At 55.7% G+C, this 24888-nt stretch overlaps 1 protein-coding gene across 2 annotated transcripts; it reads left to right on the forward strand.

Moving 5' to 3' along the window:
* The first annotated feature begins 6655 nt into the window (after window positions 1-6655).
* On the forward strand, window positions 6656-23569 carry PARM1 (prostate androgen-regulated mucin-like protein 1). 2 transcript variants are annotated; one of them, XM_029074296.2, is made up of 4 exons: window positions 6656-6958; window positions 14377-15117; window positions 19506-19584; window positions 22810-23569. In XM_029074296.2, exons 1-4 carry the CDS (start codon window positions 6907-6909, stop codon window positions 22892-22894), a joined length of 957 nt encoding a protein of 318 aa, XP_028930129.1. In that variant the 5' UTR covers window positions 6656-6906; the 3' UTR covers window positions 22895-23569. The 2 variants fall into 2 exon arrangements, with proteins under 2 accessions (XP_028930129.1, XP_028930130.1); XM_029074297.2 differs by lacking the exon at window positions 6656-6958 and adding an exon at window positions 8289-8392.
* Window positions 23570-24888: the final 1319 nt, after the last annotated feature.

Here is a 24888-nt window from a genome sequence, read left to right on the forward strand (position 1 = left end):
AATTCAAGTGGAGGTGGAGGAGCCAACTACCGGTTTAAGCCACCCGTCGGAATAAACAATCGATCGGTGGTATTTATCGAGTGTGTACTGTGAACAGAGCACTGTGCTAAGCGCTTGGGCGAGTACGATACAATAGAGTCTGTAGACACAATCCCTGCCCACAATCCGGGGGCCTCAGTTCTGGACTGTAAATTCTCTAGACTGTAAGCTCACTGTGGGCAGGGAATGTGTCTCTTAAATTGTTATACTGTAGTCTCCCAAGCGCTTAGGACAGTGCTCTCCACGCAGTAAGTGATCGATATATACGACTGAGTGATTGACATGCGATTCATTGATTATTTGGGTTCAGTGATCTTTCCTTTACTTTGGTTGTGTAGATGTTCTATTAGCAGCATGGCATAGTGGATCGAGCACAGGCCTGGGAGTCAGAAGGTCATGGGTTCTAATCCCGCCTCCGCCGACTGTCTGCTGCGTGACCTCGGGCAAGTCAGTGAACTTCTCTGTGCCTCAGATACCCCATCCATAAAATGGGGATTGAGACCGTGAGCCCCACGCGGGGTAAGGACTGTGTCCGATTTGCTTGTATCCACCCCAGCATTTAGTACGGTGCCTGGCGTAGAGTAAGCACTTAACAAACGTCACCATTATTATCATCATTATTACAGTATCCAGTCCTTTTGCCTGTAAAGACATAGTTTTGCTCTGACTACCTCATTGAGCTGTTGCCAATTACAAAGTGATAATGTCAGCCCAGCATTAGAGCCTCTTGAAAGAAATACAGTCTATAAATATCACCGTGTTTTCATCCAAGAGCGCAGCATCCAGCAGATACGACCTCAATATTTTCATCGTTGCCTCCCCGGCCTAAACCCCCCCGCCCCCCCCCCAAGCTTCCCTTAGTTATTTACCCAGATCATAACCTGAAGGAGCGCGGCTATTCTTCCCCAGATCACTCCAAAATGACATTCAGGGTATGAATCATTTACGGGGCAGACAAAAGGCTACTGCCCGGGGCCTGTTTTTCAATCTCTGTTATTCCAAATTTTCCATTCATTAGCAATAATGAAAAGGCATTTTCCAAGTTCCTAATTGACGGGGCTGAACCCCCTCCCTTTCCCTTCTGCATCGCCCTGGCACTCAGATTGTCTTGTCAGCCCCACGGCACTTATGTGCCTACCCGTAATTTATTCACTCGTATTACTGCCCGTCTCTCCCTCTAGGCTAAAAGTTCCTTCTGGGCAGGGAACAGAACTACCAACTCCATTACACTGTCCTCTCCCAAACGCTTAATGTAGAGAAGCAGCATCGTCTATTGGCTAGAACGTGGGCCTGGGAGTCAGAAGGACCTGGCTTCTGATCCTGGCTCTGCCGCTTGCCTGCCGTGCGATCAGGGGCAGGTCACTTCACTCCTCTGAGCCTCAGTACCCTCATCTGTAAAACGGGGATTGAGACTGCGAGCCTTACGTTGGACAGCGACTGTGTCCGACCCGATTTGCTTATATCCATCGCGGCGCTTAGTAGAGTGTCCGGCATGTGATAAACACTTAAATACCACGATTAGTATTATTATTACGGTGCTCTGCACTCTCTAGGCGCTCGATAAATATGATCGAAGAGATAGGTCTCTTCTGCGGCCCCCACCTTTCCCAAGCAATAAGGTGGCGACTAAACGATAGCGGGGTTCAACGGCAGGGTGACAAGTGGAAAAAACGGCAATTTTACCTCAGAATATTTACCACAGAATTACCAGAGGTCCTGGCCCCCGTTGCCATCGAAGCGGCAGTGTCACTGGAACAAATTCTGTCACGGATATAATGGTGTTTATCTCTGCGGCTTATCTTCGAAGCCAGCAGCACTGACCCTAAGGTCCCTGGCTCTATAGCATAACGATTTCTATTCCAGGAAGGGATCGATAGGGAACAAATCGTTCCAGCCGAGAGCCGGGGGACGCGGTAGCCTGAAGTCCTGATCTAGTATAATCTAGAGCCTCGGAGAAGAAACGGATTGTGCGTGACGGATAAATGGAGCCCCGTCGCCGTTGCCCAAAGGCGAATGGTAGGATACATTGGTACGTATCATTAAATTGTATATTATAAATTATTCTTTTAAGTCGACGTCTGTCTTCCCCTCTAAACTATAAGCTGGTTGTGAACAGGAAATGTGCCTGCGAATTCTGTTGCCTCTACTCTCCCAAGTGCTCAGTACGGTGCTCTGCACATAGTAACCGCTCGATAGATACCATTATTAATAATAATGATGATGGTATTTGTTAAGCACTTACTAGAAGCCAAGCGCTGTTCTAAGCACCGGGATAGATACAAGGTCATCAGGTTGCCCCACGTGGGGCTCAGAGTCTCGATCCCCATTTTACAGATGAGGTCACTGAGGCACAAAGTAAAGTGACTTGCCCAAGGTCACACAGCAGGTAAGTGGTGGAGCCGGAATGAGAACCCATGACCTCCTGACTCTCAGGCCCTTGCTCTCTCCACTACGCCGATATCAATCACTAGTCTTAATTGAGCATACAAGCTCAGGAGACTTCCAATCCAGCCGGGGGGATGGGGAGGAGGAGGACGGACACTGACAAACATTACAGACTCGGTGGGGAAAACAGGCAGGAAGGCAGGCTTGTGAGTGTTTAAATAATAATAATAATAATAATGGTATTTGTTAAGCGCTTACTATGTGCACAGCACTGTTCTAAGCCCTGGGGTAGATACAGGGTAATCAGATTGTCCTACGTGGGGCTCACATTTCTTAATTCCCATTTTCACGGATGAGGTCACTGAAGCGTGGAGAAGTGAAGTGACCTGCCCAAGGTCACACAGCAGACAAGTGGCAGAGCCGGGATTAGAACCCACGACCTCTGACTCCCAAGTCTGGGCTTTCTCCACTAAGCCACGCTTAAACAGTATGTAAGATCAGCCACTTGTAGCCATCTAAGGCTGAACTCACTGCTTCTCCACCTTAATAATAATAAATAATAATTAGGGCATTTCTTAAGTACTTATTATGTGCCAGGCACTGTACTAAGCACTTAAGTGGAGCCCAATGCCGTGTCTGTAGTTATCTCCTAAGAACAATAATAATAATAATGGTATTTGCTAAGTGTTAGCTATTGTGCCAAGCACTGAGCTAGAAGCTGGGGCAGTAATAATGATAATGATGATGGTGGTATTTGCTAAGCACTTACTATGTGCCAAGCACTGTTCTAAGCGCTGGGGGAGATCCGAGGCAATCAGCTTGTCCCACGTGGGGCTCACGGTCTTCATCCCCATTTTACAGATGAGGCAACTGAGGCCCAGAGAAGTGACGTGGCTTGCCCAAGGTCACCCAGCAGATAGAAGAGAACTGGAGTCTCCATTCATTGAAACCCCATTTTGCAGAGGAGGACACCGAGGCCCAGAGAGGTGAAGCGACTTGCCCGAGAGGAGAGAGCAAAGCGGGTATCCTGTCGCCCAGTTCCGGGGGTTCGTGTGGCGCTGGGGGGACTGAGCTAATGGACACTGCCCAAGCGGTCGCCATCACTGGGCCGGTGCGGAAGACCCCCCCCCCCCCCCTCCTCCTCTGCCTCTGGCCTGCAACTCCCTCCCTCCTCGAATCTGACAGACAGTGACTCTCCCCCTCTTCAGAGCCTTTATCGAAGAGCCACCTCCTCCAGGAGGCCTTCCCGGACTCAGCCCCGCTTTCCCTCGTCTCCCCGTCCCTTCTGCGTCGCCCTGACTCGCTCCCTTTGCTCTTCGCCCCCTTTCACCCCCACAACACTTACACCCATAGCTGTCATTTTATTGATCTCTTTTGATAGCTGTCTTCCCGCCGGCGAGACTTGGGAGCTCACTGCGGGCGGGGAACGTCACCGTTTATTGTCGTGTTGTACTTTCCCAAGCGCCTAGCAGAGTGCTCTGCCTACGGGGAGCGCTCAGTAAATACGACTGAGTGGACGAGGGAACGAATGCTCTAGACTGAAAGCTCTCTGCGGGCAGGAACGCGTCTGCTAATTGGGTGGCATTATACTCTCCCGAGCGCTTAGTACAGTGCTTTGCACATAGCACGTGCTCAATCAATAATAATGATAATTACGGTATTTGTTAAGCGCTTACTACGTGCCAGAGCGTTATACTAAGGGCTCGGGAGAGCACGACGCACCAGAATTAGCAGGACACGTTCGAGGGGACGGGTGTGGGCAGGCCAGGCGGCTGGCACGGTTTGGGGTGAGAGTCCCCCTCTAGGCGGCAAGTTCGTTACCGGAGAAGCAGCGTGGCTCAGTGGAAAGAGCCCGGGCTTGGGAGTCAGAGGTCTTGGGTTCTAATCCCACCTCCGCCACTTCTCAGCCGTGTGACTCTAGGCAACTCACTTAACTTCCTTAACTTCTCTGGGCTTCAGTCGCCCCATCGGTAAAATGGGGATGAAGAGTGTGAGCCCCACGTGGGACAATCTGATTACCTTGTAACCGCCCCCCCGCCCAGTGCTTAGAACAGTGCTAGGCACATAGTAAGCGCTTAACCAGCATTATTATGGGCAGGGAGCATGCCTGCTAATTCAGAGGCCTCGGACTCTCCCGAGAGCTTAGTACAGTGCTCCGCACGTAGTAAGCGCTCAATAAACACGACTGAGGGATTCGCTCGTTCATTCAATAGTATTTATTGGGCGCTTACTCTGTGCGGAGTAAATAAACACGACTGATGGATTCATTCATTCCTTCGGTAGTATTTATTGAGCGCTTACTATGCGCAGAGCACTGTACTAAGCGCTTGCAATGGACAATTCGGCAACAGATAGAGACAATCCCTGCCCAGATCGATTGACCCTATCTGAATCCCCAACCCTGACCCATCCCCTCTTTACCTGTCCCCTCCCCGTGGAGGGGGTGACCCCCAGGGACCTCGGGGAAGGTCAGGCCCGGGCGCTCCGGGCCGGGACGGCTCTAGACTGGAAGCCCCCGGAGGCCGGGGAACGTGTCCGTCCACTGGGTCGCGGTGGACTCTCCCAAGCGCTTAGGACAGCGCTGTGCACCCGGTCAGGGCGACAGCGCTTGGCCCCAGCCCCGGACGGTCCGGGCGGGGATGGCTCCAGTAATAATTATGGCATTTGTTAAGCGCTTACTATGTGCTGTGAGCACTGTTCTAAGCGCTGGGGGAGATACAGGGATTGTCCCACGTGGGGCTCACATTTTTTAATCCCCATTTTTCCAGATGAGGTCACTGAGGCCCAGAGAGGTGAAGTGACTCGCCCAACGTCACCCAGCAGACAAACGGCGGAGCCGGGATTAGTACCCACGCCCTCTGACTCCCAAGCCCGTGATCTTTCCACTAAGCCACGCTGCTTCTCTAGACCGAGAACTCCTGGAGGCCAGGGAACGTGTCCGTCCAACGGGTCGCGGGGGACTCTCCCAGACGCTTAGGACAGCGCTGTGCACCGGGTCGGGGCGACAGTGCTCGGCACCGGCCCCGGGCGCTACAGGCGGGGATGGCTCTATAATAATAATGTTGGTATTCGTTAAGCGCTTACTATGTGCAGAGCACTGTTCTAAGCGCTGGGGGAGATACAGGGTCGTCAGGTGGTCCCGCGAGGGGCAGTCTTCATCCCCGTTTGACAGATGAGGGAACCGAGGCACAGAGAAGTTAAGTGACTCGCCCACAGTCGCACAGGAAGTTCCCGGAGGCCAGGGAACGTGCCCATCCACTGGGTCACGGTGGACTCTCCCAAGCGCTCAGGACAGTGCTGTGCACCTGGTCGGGGCGACAGTGCTTGGCACATAGTAAGAGCTGAAGAGATGTCATCGTTGTTATTATTATTATGGGGAAGCAGCTTGGCTCAGCGGAAAGAGCCCGGGCTTGGGAGTCAGAGGCCGTGGGTTCGACTCCCGGCTCCGCCGCTTGTCAGCTGCGTGACTGTGGGCGAGTCGCTTCGCTTCTCCGGGCCTCAGTTCCCTCATCTGGAAAACGGGGATGAAGACCGGGAGCCCCACGGGGGGCCAACCTGATGGCCCTGTATCTCCCCCAGCGCTTCGAACGGTGCCCTGCACACAGTAAGCGCTTAACAGAGACAGCGTGGCTCAGTGGAAAGAGCCCGGGCTTAGGAGTCAGAGGTCATGGGTTCTAATGCCGGCTCCGCCACTTGTCAGCAGTGTGACTGTGGACGAGTCGCTTCGCTTCTCGGTGCCTCAGTTCCCTCGTCTGTAAAACGGGGATGAAGACCGGGAGCCCCACGGGGGACCACCTGATGACCTCGTATCTCCCCCAGGGCTGAGGACAGCGCTCGGCACCCGGTAAGCGCTTAACAGAGACCGACGTTATTATCATCGCCAGCGTCCGGGGGCCTTTTGGGCTTTCGGATCCATTCGGGAAGAGCAAGGTTTCGCCCCTTTCTCTCAGGAGAATCGCTGCACTTGAGGTTGGGAGGTGAGGTGAGGTTCCCATTCTGGTGAAAGTTTGTATAATAATAATAATAATGGTATTTGTTAAGTGCTTACTAGGTGCCAGGCACCGTTCTAAGTGCCGGGGGGGAGGGGGGGGGATACAAGGTAATCGGGTTGTCCCACTTGGGGCTCACAGTCATCATCTCCATTTTACAGATGAGGGAACTGAGGCCCTGTCGGCGATGGGGTCGGCGGTGGCGAGCCGGCAGGGGCTCCCGGGCCCGAGGTCCGGGGGGGGAGGAGGAGGAGGAGGAGGAGGAGGAGGAGGAGGAGGGAGGGAGGAGGCGGAGGAAGGCCGGGACCAGCCGGGCCGAGGCCCGTGGCTTTGTCCCCTCGGCCGGCCGTGGCAGGGACGGCTCAGCGGCCTCCCGCTCCTCCCCCTCTGCTCCTCCTCCGCTCCCGCTCCCGCTCCTGGTCCCGGTCCCCCTCCGGAGACGGGAGGTCGGGCCGGGGCCGGTCCCGGCCGGGGACGAGGCGCCGGAGGGACCATGGTCCTCACCCGGCCCGCCGCTCTCCTCGCCCTCTCCCTCCTCGCTGCAGGTACCGCCGGCCACGGCCGGGGGCGGGGAAACGGGCAGGACGGTGGGATGGGGGACGGGGGCGGACGGGGGGGGGACGGGACGGGACGGGACCGCTCCGCGGCGGGGACGGGGGCAGGGAAAGGGGCAGGACGGGGGGACCGGTCCCGAGCAGGGCGGAGGCCGGGCCGGGGGCCGGGGGGGGGGGGGGGGGGGGGGGGGGGGGGGGCCGGGGGGGGGGGGGGGGGGGGACCGGTCAGCAGCGGGGACGGGGCAGGGGTGGGCAGGAGGAGGGAAAGGGGCAGGACGGGGGGGGGGGGGGGACCGGTCAGCAGTAGGGGTAGGAGCAGGGAAAGGGGCAGGAGGGGGGACCGGTCAGCAGCGGGGACGGGGGCAGGGGTGGGCAGGAGCAGGGAAAGGGGCAGGACGGGGGGACCGGTCAGCGGTAGGGACGGGGGCAGGGGTGGGCAGGAGCAGGGAAAGGGGCAGGATGGGGGGGGGGGAACCGGTCAGCGGTAGGGACGGGGCAGGGGTGGGCAGGAGCAGGGAAAGGGGCAGGATCGGGGGGGGGGACCGGTCAGCGGTAGGGACGGGGCAGGGGTGGGCAGGAGCAGGGAAAGGGGCAGGAGGGTGGGGAGGGGACCGGCCAGCAACAGGGAGAGGGTCAGGGATGGGCAGGAGCAGGGAAAGGGGCAGGGGGGGGTGGGGGAACCGGTCAGCAGCAGGGACAGGGGCAGGGATGGGCAGGAGCAAGGAAAGGGGCAGGACGGGGGGACCGGTCCCCAGCAGGGCAAAGGCTGGGCAGAGGCAGGTGCAGGGCAGGGGGCGGGAAAGGGACGGGGAAGGGGGGGACCGGTCAGGAGCAGGGGTAGGAGCAGGGAAAGGGGCGGGAGGGGGGACCGGTCAGCAGCGGGGACGGGGGCGGGGGGGGGCAGGAGCAGGGAAAGGGGCAGAGACGGGCAGGAGCAGGGAAAGGGGCAGGGGTGGGGAGACCGGACCCGAGCAGGGCAGAGGCTGGGGCGGGGGCACAATCTAGGGGGGCAGAGGGAGGAGCAGGGGCAGGGCAGAGGCAGAGATGGGCAGGATCCAGGAAAGGGGATCCAGGAGGAAGGCCCGGGCCCGAGCAGGGCAGAGGCTGGGACAGAGACTGGGGCAGGGCAGAGGCTGGGGCACAGTCTGGGGCAGAGGGAGGAGCAGGGGCAGGGCAGGGGCAAGAGCAGGCCAGGGACAGAGACGGGCAGGAAAGGGGGAAGGGGCAGCAGAAAGGACCGGTCCCGGGCAGGGCAGAGGCTGGGGCGGAGGCAGGGGCAGGAGCCGGGGCAGGGGCGGAGACGGGCAAGAACCCGGCGAGGGACAGGAGAGGGGACGGGGCAGGGGCAGGAGTCGAGGCACCGCGCGGGGTAAATGCCCAGTGCCCGGCCCGGGAAAAAGGCGCCCTCCTCAGTCCCTCGGACAGGTGCGGGCATTTGTGTATGTGTGTGTGTGTGTGTGTGTGTGTGTGGGGTCGGCCTCGTTGTGGGCAGGGATGTGGCTGTCGGTTGTTCTGTTGGACTCTCCCGAGCGCCTAGTCCCGGGCTTTGCGCACGGTGAGCGCTCAATCAGTACGACGGAACGATAAAATGAATGGTCGGTCGTTCGGGGAACTTGGCGTGAGAGTCAGCTTGCCCTGATCTTTCAGTGGGACCCTCAGGGAGAGCCTTGAGGGACCCGAGAGTGTCTATGGGGGGGGGGGGGGCATCTATAGGGGGCGTCTATAGGGTATGTGTGTGTGTGTTCACGGGGGGAGGGACACACAATCCAGCCCCAGCACCCCCAGGCTCAGGGAAACAGGCGCCAACCTGGGCCCGGGGGAAGGGGAGAAGGAGCGGTGCCGGGCCGGGGGGTGGGGATGGGGGTGTTGGAGGGTCTCGGGAGCCCCCACCTCCCAAACCCATCCGTCCCCGACTGAGGGGTCCACGTCCAAGATCCTCCCCCGTCCGTCGATGGACGTGGTGGGCAGGGAATGTGTCTGTCTACTGTTACGTTGCCCTCTCCCGAGCGCTCGGTACAGTGCCCTGCACGTGGTAATTATAATTATGGTATTTGTTAAGTGTTTACCGGGTGCCAGGCGCTGAGATGGGTAGAAGCAAATTGGGTTGGACACAGTCCCTGTCCCACGAGGGCTCTCTGTCTCCATCCTCACGAGCTAACTGAGGCCCAGAGAAGCGAAGCGACCTGCCCCAGGTCACACAGCAGACAAGTGGCGGAGCTGGGATTAGAGCCCATGACCTTCTGACCCCCGGGCCTGGGTTCCAGCCACTCCACCAGGCCCTCCCGTCCGCGGCACCTCCGCCCGGCCCCGCCCCTGACCCGGCGTGGCTCAGTGGAAAGAGCCCGGAGGTCGTGGGTTCTAACCCCGGCTCTGCCGCGTGCCAGCTGTGTGACTTTGGGCGAGTCACTTAACTTCTCTGGGCCTCAGTTCCCTCATCTGCCAAATGGGGATGAAGACTGTGAGCCCCACGTGGGACAACCTGATCACCTTGTATCCCCCAGCGCTTAGAGCAGTGCTTTGCACATAGTGAGCGCTTAACAGGTGCCACCGTTTTTATTGTTTTTTTTTACCCCGGGCTGCAGGATGGAGAGGGCAGCCCTTAGGCCTGGCCAGCTACAGTCCCGGCAGCTTTGTTTTGTGGGCGGACCCCCAGCCGGGCCTTGGGCCCGGGACCCCGCTCTGGCCCCCTGAGCCACCAGAGTGGGCGATTAACCCAGGAAGGGGCAGAGGCTGCCCACCCTGCAAAGGATTAACGCACTGCTGACCCACCCGGGCGGGGCCTTCCCTGGGGCCACCAGCTTGCCTCGCCCCAGAGTACCACTGGACCCTTCGGACAGGCTCCCTGCCCCTCACCCCGCCTTCACCCCCTCTGGTGCCCTCCATTCCCCCCCACCTCATCTCTAGGACCTGAGTTCTAATCCCGCCTCCACTACTTGTCTGCTCTGTGGTCTTGGACAAGTCGCTTCGCTTCTCCGTGCCTCGGGAGCCTCATCTGTAAAATGGGGGGGTGAAGAAGTGCCTCAGTTCCCTCATCTGTAAAATGGGGATTAAGACTGTGAGCCCCACGTGGGACAACCTGATTCCCCTATGTCTACCCCAGCGCTTAGAACAGTGCTCGGCACATAGTAAGCGCTTAACAAATACCAACATTATTAAGAAGGCGAGCCCCATGGGGGACAGGGACCGTGTCCAACCTGATTAACTTGTATCTAGCCCGGGGCTTAGTACGGTGCTTGGCACATAGTAAGCACTTAACAAGTACCAGAATTATAACAATAATAATAACGGCATTTGTTAAGCGCTTACTATGTGCAGAGCACTGTTCTAAGCGCTGGGGAGGATACAAGGTAATCAGGTTGTCCCACGTGGGGCTCACAGTCTTCATGCCCATTTTTACAGATGCGGTAGCTGAGGCACAGAGAAGTGAAGTGACCGGCCCAAAGTCACACGGCTGACAAGCGGCAGAGCCGGGACTTAATAATAATAATGTTGGTATTTGTTAAGCGCTTACTATGTGCAGAGCACTGTTCTAAGCGCTGGGGTAAACACAGGGGAATCAGGTTGTCCCACGCGGGGCTCACAGTCTTAATCCCCATTTTACAGACGAGGGAACTGAGGCCCCAGAGAAGTTAAGTGACTTGCCCACAGTCACACAGCTGACAAGTAGCAGAGCTGGGATTCGAACTCATGAGCCCTGACTCCAAAGCCCATGCTCTTTCCACTGCGCCATGCTGCTTCTCCGTGCCCATGACCTCTGACTCTCCAGCCCGTGCTCTTTCCGAATTATTACTGCTTAGGCACTAGAATGAGAGAGGATTCCGGCATCGTTTCTCCGCTTCTGCTGTGGGACCCAGGCAGCAGAAACTACCGTGACGCTTTGCCCCGTTCTCCCCTATTTCTACCATAAAACCCTGCGGGAAACCGGTGCTCAATTTGTCACCCCCCCACCCGTGTGAGTGCTAAACTGAGAAGCAGCGTGGCCTAGTGGAGACAGCCCGGGCCCGGGAGTCAGAAGGATCTGGGTTCTAATCCCCCACTGCCACATGTCTGCTGTGTCACCTTGGTCAAGTCACTTCACTTCTCTACACCTCAACTTCCTCAACTAAAATAGAGATAGCCGTTCTCCCTCCCACTTAGACTGTGGGCCGCATGCGGGACGGGGACTGTGTGAGAACTAATTAACTGGAACCCACCCCGGTGTCGGACGCATACTGAGCCCTCAGCAAACACCATTAAAAATAAAATAAAATTTAAAAAATTGAGGATTAAAATGTCAACGCCTCGCCGCGGGGCCGGGCGGAGACGGATTAGATTTCCCTCTGGGGCCTGGGCCAGGGCCACAGTGGCTACACCAGCTGTCTTCCCCTCCCTCCCAACCCCCATCGGCTTCTGTTTCTGGCAAAATAATGCGATAGCCACTTCCCTGGGATGATGAATAAAAAACGAAAACACAGAATCGGGGTAGGGTGTTTTTAAAGAACAGCCCCGCGTGAGCAAACACCATGCCCACCCCCGGAGCAAGTGTTGTTCCAAATGGATTTTGTTTTTTCCCCAGGAGAAGTGTCCAGCAGGAATCCACTGGCTCTCAACCACTGCCCACGGAGTTTAGGCGTCTCACCCGGGGTTTTTTTGTTGTTGATTTGCTCTTTAATAATATTTATTAAGGATTTATTATGTACCAGACACTGTATTAAGCACTGGGGTAGATACACGCTAACCCTTTTGGGCACAGTCCCTGTCCCTCGAGGGGCTCACAGTCGTAGTCCCCATTTTGCACAGGAGGTAACTGAGGCATGGAGAAGTGAGGTGGCTTGCCCAAGGTCACGCAACGGACGAGAGGCGGAGCCGGGATTAGAACCCAAGTCCTTATGGCTCCCAGGCCCTTGCTCTAACCACTAGGTCACACTACTTAGAGAAGCAGCGTGGCTCGGTTGAAAAAGCACAGGCTTGGGAGTCAGAGGTCATGGGTTCGAATCCCAGCTCTGCCACTTGTCAGCTGTGTGACTGTGTCTAAGTTACCTCATCTGTAAAATGGGGATTAAGACTGTGAGCCTCACGAGGGACAACCTGATTACCCTGTATCTACCCCAGCGCTTACAACAGTGCAGCAGCGTGCAGTGCAGCAAAGAGAAGCAGCGTGGCTCACTGGAAAGAGCATGGGCTTTGGAGTCAGAGATCAGGGGTTCGAATCCCGGCTCTGCCACTTGTCAGCTGTGTGACTTTGGGCAAGTCACTTAACTTCTCTGTGCCTCAGTTACCTCATCTGTAAAATGGGGATTAAGACGGTGAGCCCCACGTGGGACAACCTGATTCCCTTGTGTCTACCCCAGCGCTTAGAACAGTGCTCTGCACATAGTAAGCGCTTAACAAATACCAACATTATTAACAGTGCTCTACACATGGTAAGCGCTTAACAAATACCAACATTATTATTATTAAGGAGCATTAAGGACTGGGGCTCTGTTTGCAGGCTAATACTTTGAATACAAATCTGGGCGATATTCTGTCAGACAGAAAATCTAATTTCAAATTGGCAGTTGAGTTCGTCGAGAATTGAGCAGGTCAACCGAGAGCCCGGGCTTGGGAGTCAGAGGTCACGGGTTCTATTCCCATCTCCACCACTTGTCAGCTGTGTGACTTTGGGCAAGTCACTTAATTTCTCTGAGCCTCAGTTCCCTCATCTGTAAAATGGAGATGATGACTGTGAGCCCCAAGTGGGACAACCCGATTACCTTGTATCCCCCCCACCCCGGCACTTAGAACGGTGCTTGGCACCTAGTAAGCACTTAACAAATACCATTATTATTATTATTATACAAACTTTCACCAGAATGGGAACCTCACCCTCACCTCCCAACCTCAAGTGCAGCGATTCTCCTGAGAGAAAGGGAAGAAACCTTGCTCTTCCCGAATGGATCCAAAAGCCCAACTTCCTTGGTCACCTACCGTCTAGGTCGTGCCAAGCAGATGGAGGAAGAAGCGCATTTTCAATCTGAGTGATATTTTAGTCTGAGTAGTTGTTTACGCTGGCCAAATTGAGTGCATTAAAAGATGAGGTGAGGGCAGTGGTCAGGAGCAATCATCGGGCTGGGCTTTTCCTGGGAAATGTAGAGAATTTCCACGGTCCTAGATCTCAACCCTCTCTCGATGTGTTATCTGTCTCTGAAGATTGTTTAGTCACTCTCCTTTAAACTCATGGGACTCTGGTCTTCCAAATATAGCAGTGCTTTTTTTTCTTCTGGTCTTTTGCTAAGTGCTCACTTTGTGCCGTGTCTAGCACATAGTAAGTGCTTAACAAATACCCCACATTATTATTACTGAGTGCTGAGGGAGATAATCAGGTTGGCTGCAGTCCCTGTCCCACATAAGTCTCACCGTCTAAATCCCTGTTTTGCAGATGAGGTAACTGAGGCACAGAGAGGTGAAGTGACGCACCCAAAGTCTCACAACACAATAGTCGGGGAGCCTGGCTCCGTCCATTAGGCCACGCTGCTCCTTGCAAATACGAATAAGGGCTTGGCTACGTTTCAGAGGCTAAAGTCATCAGGACTCCATTGGCAGAGATGGGGTTTTGCTGGTCTCCCCTGCAGCTGCCTTTCTCTCCACCCTTTCACCGGGCAGTTTTGACACCGGGAGACTTTCATTCGAGGGGGACTTTCACCCCTTATTTAACTCAGGGAGGGGATGGGAAACAAAACAAAAATCAGTTTTGCCACTTATAAAGCCCGATTTATCCTCACCCGGAATACCTTGGGCCCTTCCTGTCACCCATCAATCAATCGATAGATACCATTTTTTGACCTCTTGCTGTGTTCAGAGCCCAGGCTTGGGAGTCAGAGGTCACGGGTTCTGATCCCTGCTCCGCCACTTGTCAGCTGTGTGGCTTTGGGCAAGTCGCTTCACTTCTCTGTGCCTCAGTTCCCTCAACCTGACAACCTGATTACCTTGTATCTATCCCAGGGCTTAGAACAGTGATGAAGGAAGGGCTTAACAAATACCATCATTATTATTACTAGAACAGTGCCTGGCACATAGAAAGCACTTAGGAAATACCGTCATTATTATCTGGGCAGCGGGTGGGCTGGGGGGAGAGGATCGAGGCTCTCAGCCCGGTGGGGCTTAGGAATCAGGAACGGCCTCGGTAGCACGCCGTGAACCTGACCACCTGCTCGTTTTCTAGCTTCAAGAATCACTAAGGGCCCACGTCCCTTGGCTGGTGGTTGGCTCTGCCCAAGGCCGGCGGCGGGGGGTAGAGTTGGAGGGAGGGGGAATCTCGGCTCTCGCCCCGACCCTTCCTGCCCTTCCTCCCCCAGCACCTGCTGAGGGGAAGGGAGGGAAACTCGGGCCCCAGCTGGGCTTTATCTGGCCTCTATCACGCACTGACGCACACCACTCTGGACTTTTGGCAGGACTAAACGTCCACTGCTCGCCCGTGGAGCCCACAGCAACCAACTCGTCCATCTCCCTCTCGTCCAAGTCGGCCAAACCGACGGGACCCTGGACCGGTCCTCCACAAACCCCCGCGGCGGTCACTCCGGCTCCCGGCTCCCCTGGGGGATCGGCCCCGACGGCCACGTCTACTTCTCGGGCCACCGACTGGACGGTGCCGGACAGTCCCGGGGCCGCCCCCGGGACGGCCGACTTGCCTGCCACCACGCCTGTCGCCACACCTGCCGCCTCTGACCGGCCAGGGGAAGGCCTGACCCCCGCTGCCCCGTGGACGCCCACGCCGGTGGTCCCCAGCTCCGACCCCCGGGGGACGTCGCTACAGCCCAGCCCGGGTCCCCCCACCCCGTCGGACGCTTCCTCGGCCAGCTCTCATCCCGGCCCGACCTCCTCTTCCTCGTCGGCGCCGCCCTTCCAGGAGGCCTCTCCCGCCACCAGCTCCACAGACCAAAACACGACGGGGCGAGATCACGAGGGACGCCCCGAGAGACCTTCCGGAGGCCCCACCTCAGGCCCCCAGACGGCAGGAGAACCGACACCCCCTCCGACATCGCCGCCGCCTGCACCGGCCTGGCCTAAGCCCGAGGAGACGTCTCCTCCGGCATCCGTGCCCCCCAAAATGGCCCGTGAGCCCGAGGAGACCGAGCGGGCCTCGGCCCCGCCTGAGGTGATCATGGAGGAGGTCCGCCACGCGCTGAGTTCAGGTGAGCAGAGACCGGCAGGCTGCGGCGGGGACTGACGGCTAGGCGGGTTGCGAGGCAGAGTGGCCTGGTAGATGGGGGCTCAGGAACTGAGAGGAGATCTGGAAAGACTCAAAAGCGGCTCAAAATCGAAACCGATTAGCCCGTCAAAGCCTGCCACTCCCACGCTCCAGCCAGTTCGTTCCTCCCCTGGAGAAGCAGAGTGGCTTAGTGGAAGGAGCCCGGGCTTGGGAGTCAGAGGTCATGGGTTCTAATCCCGGCTCTGCCACTCGTCAGCTGGGTGACTTTGGACAGGTCACTTAGCTTCTCTGTGCCTCAGTGACCTCATCTGTAAAATGGAGATTAAGACGGTGTGCCCCACGGGGGACAACCTGCTTACCTTGTATCTACCCTAGTGCTAAGAACAGTGCTTGGCACACAGTAAGCACTTAACAAATACCATTGTCATTATTATTATTATTATTATTAATCCTGGCTCTGCCATCTGTCTGTTGTGTAACCTTGGGCAAGTCTCTTAACTCCTCTTGCCTCAGTTACCTCATCTGCAAAATGGAATTAAGACTGTGAGTCCAGTGTGGGACAGGGACTGTGTCCAACTTGATTGGCTTGTATCTACCCTACTGCTTACTTAGCACAGTCCTTGCCACATAGTAAAGGCTTAACAATTACCATAAAAAACTCCACCCCTTTCCACTCCCCGCACAATGGAGAGTTGATGCTTTGTGGAATCGGTCATATTTATTGAGCACTTACTGTATGCAGAGCACTGTACTGGGCACTTGGGAAAGTACAATATAACAATATCACAGTGAGCTTACAGTCGAGAGGTCACCAACAGGCAAGTGACAGGACCGGGAATAGAACCCAGGTCTTCTGACTCCCGGGCCCGTTCTCTTTCCACTAGGCCCCGCTGTTCGGCTTGGGAATTGTGAGACAGGGCCCCTGCTGTAAACTGGCATCAGGGACCGGGGGCTGCTCTCTTTTCCGCCGGCTCACTGCCTGCAAACTGAGCAAACAGAGAGTTAAAAATCCCCCGGGCTGGAACTGGTCTCCAGGCAGTTTCCCCTCGAAGGAGCTGAGCTTTTCCCAGTCATTAGAAGGACTATCAGGAACCGTTGTGCTTTCAGGCCTGGGTTTTCCATCCCCAGTTAACATCGCTGGGCCCGAGACAAGGACGACGGTGAGCAAGAGCTCTCGGGGTGGCCGGAAGGCAGAGGGGGCAGAGGGGTCGTGTCCAGTGCACCGGCATGGAACTCGGGATGGCTGAAGGGCTGAGCCCTGAGCCGCCCAGTCCAACCCTCTGGTTCCTATTCTACCAGAAGCTTGGCCCAACTGGCTCCCCACCACCGAGCCCCTCCGTGGAGCAAAGGCCAAAATGCCACCCCCGGCGCCCGCTCCGGCCGGCCCCGCTCCAGGGCTACCCCTGTGCTTTGCCCTCTCTCATGGCAAGACCCAATCCAAGATCCCAAACAGGCAAAGTAGCTCAGGGCCGGATTCTCGGTGCCAGAAGGAAGCGACAGGTTGAAATTGGGTTGGGGGCGAAGGCATCGCCTTGATTCTATTTAGTTGCCATTGTTTTACGAGATGTTCTTCCCCTCGACGCTATTTATCGTCATCGTTCTCCTCTGTCCGTCTCCCCCGATTAGACCGTAAGCCCGTCAAACGGCAGGGACCGTCTCTATCTGTTGCCGACTTGTTCATTCCAAGCGCGTAGTACAGTGCTCTGCACATAGTAAGCGCTCAATAAATACTATTGAATGAATGAATGAGTTGGGTTGGGAGCGAAGGAGTGGAGTTGGAAACATGACCAAACTTTTCAGTGAAGTTTCAGATTCAACTTCAATTACTCTATTTGTAGCTATTTTTATGTCTGTCACTCCTATGAGAGTATAAACTCCTTATGGGCCACTCTGCTTTGTTCTTTAGATTCCAAGCTCGTTATGGGCAGGGCAGGTCTGTGGGCGTGTCTGTTAATTCTGTTGTAATGTTCTCATTCGTTCATTCAGTAGTATTTATTGAGCACTTACTGTGTGCAGAGCACTATACTAAGCGCTTGGAAAGTACAAAGTGGAGTAGCCCCAACTCCCGCCCAAGGGAATTTTACTGGCCAGATGGGATTGGGAACCTGTGGATTCACATGAATCAAGCTGTGGGAGAGGCCCAAGGAAGAAACGACAGAGACTTGGGCCTGGGCCACGACCACCGTGGACTCGTGGGAAACGTGACCTTGGGACCTCCAGGGCCAAAGTGGATCCCAAAGTTCTGGTGGGAGATGCAGGGAGTACTGGGAGCCAGCCGGGGGAGGACCGGGGGCTGGAGGGGAGGCGGGGACCATGGAAGCTCCTTTACTTCCCCTGCCATAATGTTCTCCTATCCTGCTCTGGAGTTTGGTCATGACTTGCCTGAACTTGGGCAATTTGTCATCCGGCTAAGAAGCCCTTGGGGTCCAGACGGGAAGGGCGAGCCAAAAAGAATTGATTCCAATAATGGGAGTAAAAGCATCGAGCACCCCCTGGATGCAGTGCCCTGTACCATAGGCTTGAGAAGAATCAATCAATCAACAGTATTTACTGAGCGCTTACTATGTGCAGAGCACTGTACTGAGCTCTTGGGCCCGTTCTTCTAGACTGTGAGCCGTTTGTGGGCAGGGGTTGTCTCTAGGGGTTGCTGAATTGTACTTTCCAAGCGCTTAGTACAGTGCTCTCTGCACACAGTAAGCGCTCAATAAATACGACCGAATGAATGATTGAGAACATTACAACAGAATTAACAGACACGTTCACAGACACGTTCCCTGCCCATAACGAGCTTAGAATCTAAAGAAGAACAAAGCAGAGTGGCCCACAAGGAGTTTACACTCTCTTAGGAGTGACAGACCTAAAAATAGCTACAAATAGAGTAATCGAAGTTGAATCTGAATCTGTATAAGCATATATACAGTAAGGCTGAGGATGGGGATCAAAGCCTGAGGGACGAATCGGGAAGTTCTGAGCCGGTCTGGAGGATTGGAAGGTGAGACTCGAGTGGACCATGGGTGGTGGTCTGGACAGCCAGACTGCAGAGGACACCCACGTGTGCCTCTAGAAGCAGAGGTGGAGTAGCCCCAACTCCCGCCCAAGGGAATTTTACCGGCCAGACGGGATTGGGAACCTGTGGGATATTGTGGGAACCATTGAACTGATGGGAAGGGGGCACCAGCTCAGAGGGGTCCCATGGGTGTGGGTGGGCTCTGTTTCCAGGATCAGAGCCTGGGAGGTGGGGCCAGGATTGGCAGAGGGATTCGGATGCTAGGATTCCCCTCGAGACTGTAAGCGCATTATGAGTAGGGAATGTGTCCACTAATTCGGTGTACTCTCCCAAGCGCTGAGTACAGTGCTCTGCCCATAATAAAGGCTCAATAAATACTGTTAATTAATTGCTGTCTCAGCTGCTTTGGAGCCAAAAGGTCTGAGAATGCAGACGAGCACCAGGTAATAATAATAATAATAATAATAATTGTGGTATTTGTTAAGCATTTGCTATATGCCAGGCACTGTACTAAGTGCTAGGGTGGATACAAGCAAATCAGGTTGGTTACAGTCCCTGTCCCACGTGGGGCTCACGGTCACCATCCCCATTTTACAGAGGAGGTAACTGAGGCCCAGAGACGTGAAATGACTTGCCCGAGGTCACACAGCACGCCTGTTCAGAGCTCCAGCACTGGGTCCCTCAACGGTTCGGGGCAATGGCTGGCCCTGGGGTCTTCGACCTCACCCTCAGCTAAGAGGGTGAAGTTGGGAAGAAGCCAAGCCACCTGCCTGCCTGCCCTGCCACCAGTTATGGGCTGCAGGGCAAGGACAGAACCCCCTTGGTTCCATCAGCTGGGGAGCTTGGAGTTAAAGCTGCCGGGTAATAACGTCCCCTCTCCCAAGTCATCGCCTGACCACCCCCTCTCCCCAGGGGACGGTCCTCTCGTGACCTCAGAAAAATCCCAGGGTTTTCCAATTTGCCCTTATAAAGAGTTTGGGGCCAGGCCTTCGACTGGGAGGAAGCAAGCCTGGTGACCCGTGGGGAAAAAAGTTCCAGAATTCCAGGCCTCTACAGTCAGCGGGAAAGACAGGCCGGGGAGGGGTTGGTTGGGAGAGTTGGGGGGCTGGTGAAGGGGACCGGGGGGTTGGGGGAGGTGGTTGCGGGGGGCCTGTCATGGTGGGCCGGTGAGGGGAAAGTTGGGAGTCCGATGGGGGGCCGGTGAGGGTCGGGGAAGACGGTAGGAGGGGTGGCGGAGGAAGTTAGTTGGGGGGGGGGTCGGTGGACGGGGCCGGTGGGAGGGCTTGAACCTGAGTCCCGGCCTGATTCGGAGGACAGGTGTTCCTTTGGCCAGTTTTGATCCGATCTGTCCCTTTGTTCCACAGGGAGCATAGCCGCCATCACCGTGACCGTCATCGCAGTGTCGCTGCTGGTGTTTGGCGTGGCGACGTACCTGAAGATCAGGTAAGACGGCGGCCCCCTCTTTCAAGGACAGACCACCCTGACCTCAGAGACAGTGGGCAGCCTCCTTGACCCCTGAGGCCCCATTCTCGGGCACACGGCAGGGGAGCTGCCCCTCTGAAGGACCCCGGGCATTTTGGCAGGAACCGTGGCAAAGGACTTAAACTGCCGGGACAACTCCAGTCGTTTCTACATTGACCCAAAGAAACGACAGTCAGGGTGCCGTCATGAAAATAATAAGTACGGAATGTGTACCGAGCCCTGTACTAAACACCGGGATAGATTAGGGGTCACCAGCTCGGACACAGCCCCTGTCCCCCGTGGGGCTCACAGTCTAAGGGGGAGGGAGAACAGGTGTTGAATCCCCATTTTACAAAGTGGGAAACCGAGAGATAGGGAACAGAAGTGATTTGCCCAAGGTCACATAGCGGGGGAGCGGCAGAACCGAGATTAGAACCCGGTTCCTGTGACTCCCAGGTCCGTGCTGTTGACACGGATGGGGAGGGGCCTGAGTGGCAAGAGTCAGATATCGGCTAGGGCCCTGCTGTTGCCTGTGGCCCACATTCTGATGCGTGGAAGAGCTTGGGCCCTACCCCTCCCAGCGCTGTTCTCAGCAGTGGGGTAGATACAAGGTAATCAGTTTGTCCCACGTAGGGCTCAAGTCTTCATCCCCATTTTCCAGATGAGGTAACGGAGGCCCAGAGAAGTGAAGTGACTTGCCCAAAGTCACACAGCTGACAAGTGACGGGGCCGGGATTAGAACCCATGACCTCTGACTCCCCAGCCCGGGCTCTTTCCTCTAAGCCACGCTGCTTCTCAGCACGCATCAGACCCAGGGGTGCAGGCAACAGCAGGACCCTGGCTAATATCTGACCCCACCACTCGGGCCCCTCCCCATCTGTGGCAAGAGCACGAACCTGGGAGTCACAGGAACTGGGTTCTAATCTCCGTTCTGCCCCTCCCCTGTTGAGGGGGCCTTGGGCAAATCACTTCTATTTTCCATACCTCAGCTTCCCCCTTTGTAAAATGGGGATTCAACACCTGTTGTTGCATTGTCCTCTCCCAAGCGCTTAGTCAGTGCTTTGCACACAGTAAGCGCTCAATAAATGATTGAATGAATGAACGTCAAGGAGAGCCCCCTTGACCCCCCCCACCCACCCCAACTGGATCTTTCTTCTTGGCTCTTGCAAGAGAAATAGATCCCTGCACATCACCCCTGCCCTCCCTGGGAATCCCCTCTCTCCGTCTGCCCCTGAGGGCGCTTCCCTTGTCCTGCAGCCCCCTGACCGACCAGAGAGACTCCCACCCGCCCCTCCACCAGACCTGACCCAGTCATCACCTGGGAAACTCCCAGGCCGCCCCAGGCAGCTATAACTCTGCCCATAATATTCCTTAAGGGCAACCCTTCTGGGACTCGGGACAGCCGCCACCCCCAGGGTTCCCAGAGCCACCAGTGCTTCCTCATATCTTCTAATACCTCTTCTTCCTCCCGCTTAGACTGTGTGGGACAGGGAACGTCTGATCTGATTATCCTGTATCTCCCCAGTCCTTAGTCCAGTGCTGGGCTCACTAAGTGCCTAACGAATGGCAAAATCATTAGTCTTATCAGAGACCTCCCCTTCCAGAGAGCGGCATATATCCCTAAGAATAATAATAATAATTGTGACATTTGTAATGCGCTTGCTATGTGCCAGGCACTGTACTAAGTGCCGGAGTGGATACAAGCAAATGAGGTTGGACACAGTTCCCATCCCCCAGGGGGCTCACAGTCTCAATCCCCATTTTACAGACAAGGTAACTGAGGCGCAGAGAAGCGACTTGCCCAAGGTCACACAGCGGGCAAGCGGCAGAGCCGGAAATAGAACCCATGACCGCCTGACTCCCAGGCCTGTGCTCTATCCACTATGCCATTCTGCTTCTCCTGGGAAAATCCACCAAAATCTTCCAAATCCACCATCCTCTCAGTCATCAGCTTTTTCACGAGGCTTACAGGCATTCACATCTCTATTGTTTACTGTGTGCAGAGCACTGTACTAAGCGTTTGGAAGAGTATAATACAACAGAGTTGGTAGACATGCTACCTGCCCACAGTGAATCTACAGTCTAGACCAAGATTCAGATGGAGCTCCTTAGGCAGACAGTTGCACTGGGCAAATATGTATATTGCAACGACCAGACTTTCCTCCCCAAGCGTTGGCCAACTAAGCAATCACCTTAAACTGGTGAATGGGCCAAATTCCAGAGGGAGGAGAAGACGGAGGAGGAGGAGGAGGAGGAGGAGGAGGAGGAGGAGGAGGAGGAGGAGGAGAAGAGGGAAGAGGGAGAAGGAAAAGGGAAGAGGAAAAGAGACAAGGGAGGAAGAGGAGAGGGAAGAGGGGAGAAGGAAAAGGGAAGAGGAAAAGAGAAAAGGAGGAGATGAAAGAGGAAGAGAACCAGTGCGGCCTAGTGAATAGAGCAAGGGCCTGGGAGTCAGAAGGATGTAGGTTCCACCACTTGCCTGCATTGCGTGACCTTGGGCAAGTCCCTTAAATTCTCAATGGCTCATCTGTAAAACGGTGACTAAGACTGAGTCTAGCCTGATTATCTTGTATCTACCCCAGCACAAAATACGGACCCTGGCATTTAGTAAAGACTTAACAAATATCATTAAAAATAGGAAAGGAGGAGGAGGAGGGGAAGAAGGAGAAGGAGAAGAAAGGGAGAGGTTGAGGAGGGAGAGGGAGGAGGAAGTGGAGAAGGGGGGGAAGTGGGGAGGAGAGGAGGAAGTGAAAAAAAGTTGGAGGAGAAGAGAGAAGAGGAAGTGGGGAAGAGGAGGAGGAGGGGAGAGAAGAGGAAGTGGAGAAGAAGAGGAGGAGAGGCAATAGGAAATGGAGAAGAACAGGAGGAGGCGAGGGAGGAGAAACTGGAGAAGAGTTGCAGGAGGAAAGGGAGGAGGAAGTGGAGAAGAGGACATGGAGGAGAGGGAAGAGGAAGAGAAGAGGGAGGAGGAGAAGGAAGTGGAGAAGAGGAGGAGGAGGAAAGGAAAGTGGAGAAGAGGGAGGATGAAGAGGAAGAGATCAAGGAGGAAGTGGAGAAGAGGAGGAGAGGGAGGAGGAAATGGAGAAGAGGGAGGAGGAAGTGGAGAAGAGGGAGGAGGAAGTGGAGAAGAGGGAGGTGGGGAGGTGGGCACAATCAGTGTGCAGCAGAAGAAATAACCCACCCCGTGTCTCCCCCTCTCCCCGTCTCCAGACACTCGTCTTACGGGAGGCTTCTGGATGAGCACGGCTCCAGCTCCTGGGGCAACTACAACAACCCCCTGTACGACGACTCCTAGCAGGGGATCCGGCGCCGGGCCGGGGCAGCCGGCCCTGGGCCTCCGTGAGCTTGGCCCCGTAGAGTGATGCCAAGGACCCGTCGGGCCTCGACCGAGGCTCCCAACCCCGGGGGCCGCTGCCGCTCGTGATTTGCCGTTGTTTCCTCTCCCCGCCATCGCCGCCGCCGCCGCCACTATCCCCGCCCTGGCAGTGCCGGGCGGGGCCGCCCCGTAACGGTCAAAGAAAGCTGAACCCAGTGGAGACGTGGCTTCGGTGCCGCAGCCGGGCCTCGCCGCCCCCAGCCCCCACCCGTCCCAGGCACCCCCGGCCCGGCTGCCAAGGAGGGGCCGGGGGCTCCGGGGTTGGAGGCGTCTGAAAAATCCGCGCTTCTCGGCTGCCCTTTTCGTCCTCGCTTCCCGGAATTCCACCCGAAGCTCCCAAGGGCCATCTCAGCCTCCTCGGTTGCCTAATGGATGACCATCAGAAGTCTTTATTGAGTTCCTTCTCCATGCGGGACACTGGACTGAGCACCCCCGAGGTGCAGTGTATTGCCCCATGCACTTACTGTGTGCGGAGCACTGCGCTAGGTGCCTACAGTATGCAGAGAACCGCACTGAACAGCTGTGGGCAAAACTGTACTAGGCCCTTGGGAGGGTATAATAGAAATAAAAGCTCTGGCTCCTGCTGTCAATCAAGAAGCTTACAACCTAAACAGGGGAGATGGAGCAGGCACAAATTATGTCCGGAGAGTAGAAACGGTCCTAAGAGTGAAGGCGCGACTGACGGCGGTCGGGGGGCGGAGAGACGGGTGGATGAGAGCGGGAGCTAGCCCCTCGGGCGGCGAGCAGGGTCAGGCTGTGGGCCAGGGAAGGTCAGGGAGGGCAGGGTCAGTAAAGGAGTGCCCTCTTTCGCTGTTTTCCCTTCACACTTGGCACCAGGTCGGGGGGAAGGGGAGCCCATTGAATGTGGCTTGAGCCTGAATCTACCCTGTCATCGTGTGTGGCCCATCGATACACTAGAGGCTACTGTTTTGAGGGGAGCAGAGCCAGAGTATTTATTAAACACTTACCGTGTTGGTGCAGAGCTCTGTACTAAACACTTGGCCCATTGATACGCTGGGGGACTGCCGCTTTGAGGGGAGCAGAGCCAGAGTATTTATTAAACACTTACCGTGTGGGTGCAGAGCTCTGTACTAAGCACTTGAGGCCCACTGATACACTGGGGGCTGCCGTTTTGAGGGGAGCAGAGCCAGAGTATCTATTAAACACTTACTGTGTGGGTGCAGAGGTCTGTACTAAGCACCGGGAAAGGATGCAGAGGAAGCATTAGCCAGGGAGCTCACAATCTGAGAATAAATTGGGGATTGGCATCAGAGGCAGAAGAAGAAAATAAAGCAGTAAATGTATAAAATCAACATAAAAGGGGAAAACAGGGATTAATAGAAAATACAATAACAGCTATTGTATGCTACAGCCGGAAGAGGGCCGGGGCTCTGGCGGCTCAGAGTCCAACGGCCGTACCACAGCTGCGGCCTTCTCAGAATCCTCCGCTTCGAGGGGCGACCCACTCTCGCCACCCCACTTCCGTCCCTTCGGACTAGTTGCGGGGGAAACAGAGCCGCAGGGGGTAAGCAATGGGGGTTTCCTCGGGTGGAAATATGAACTCAGGAAGCTTCAGATATTGTCTACATGGGAAGCGTGCTTTATTACCTTTCAGATCACTGCATTTGCTTCGAAGAACAGGCTAGTGCCTCTTAAAAGACAGTTTTCAGTGGTTAGAATTTAATCGTAATCCAAGTCTCCTCAGGCGTCACTGAGGACGAAGGAAGACGGGAATAATAATGATGGCATCGGTTAAGCGCTTACTACGTGCAAAGCACTGTTCTAAGCGCCGGAGAGGATACGAGGCGATCAGGTTGTCCCATGTGGGCTCACGGTATTAATCCCCATTTTACAGATGAGGTAACTGAGGCCCAGAGAAGTTAAGGGACTTGCCCAAAGTCACACAGCTGACA

The sequence above is a fragment of the Ornithorhynchus anatinus genome, chromosome 10, assembly GCF_004115215.2.
Source record: "Ornithorhynchus anatinus isolate Pmale09 chromosome 10, mOrnAna1.pri.v4, whole genome shotgun sequence".
NCBI lineage: Eukaryota > Metazoa > Chordata > Mammalia > Monotremata > Ornithorhynchidae > Ornithorhynchus > Ornithorhynchus anatinus.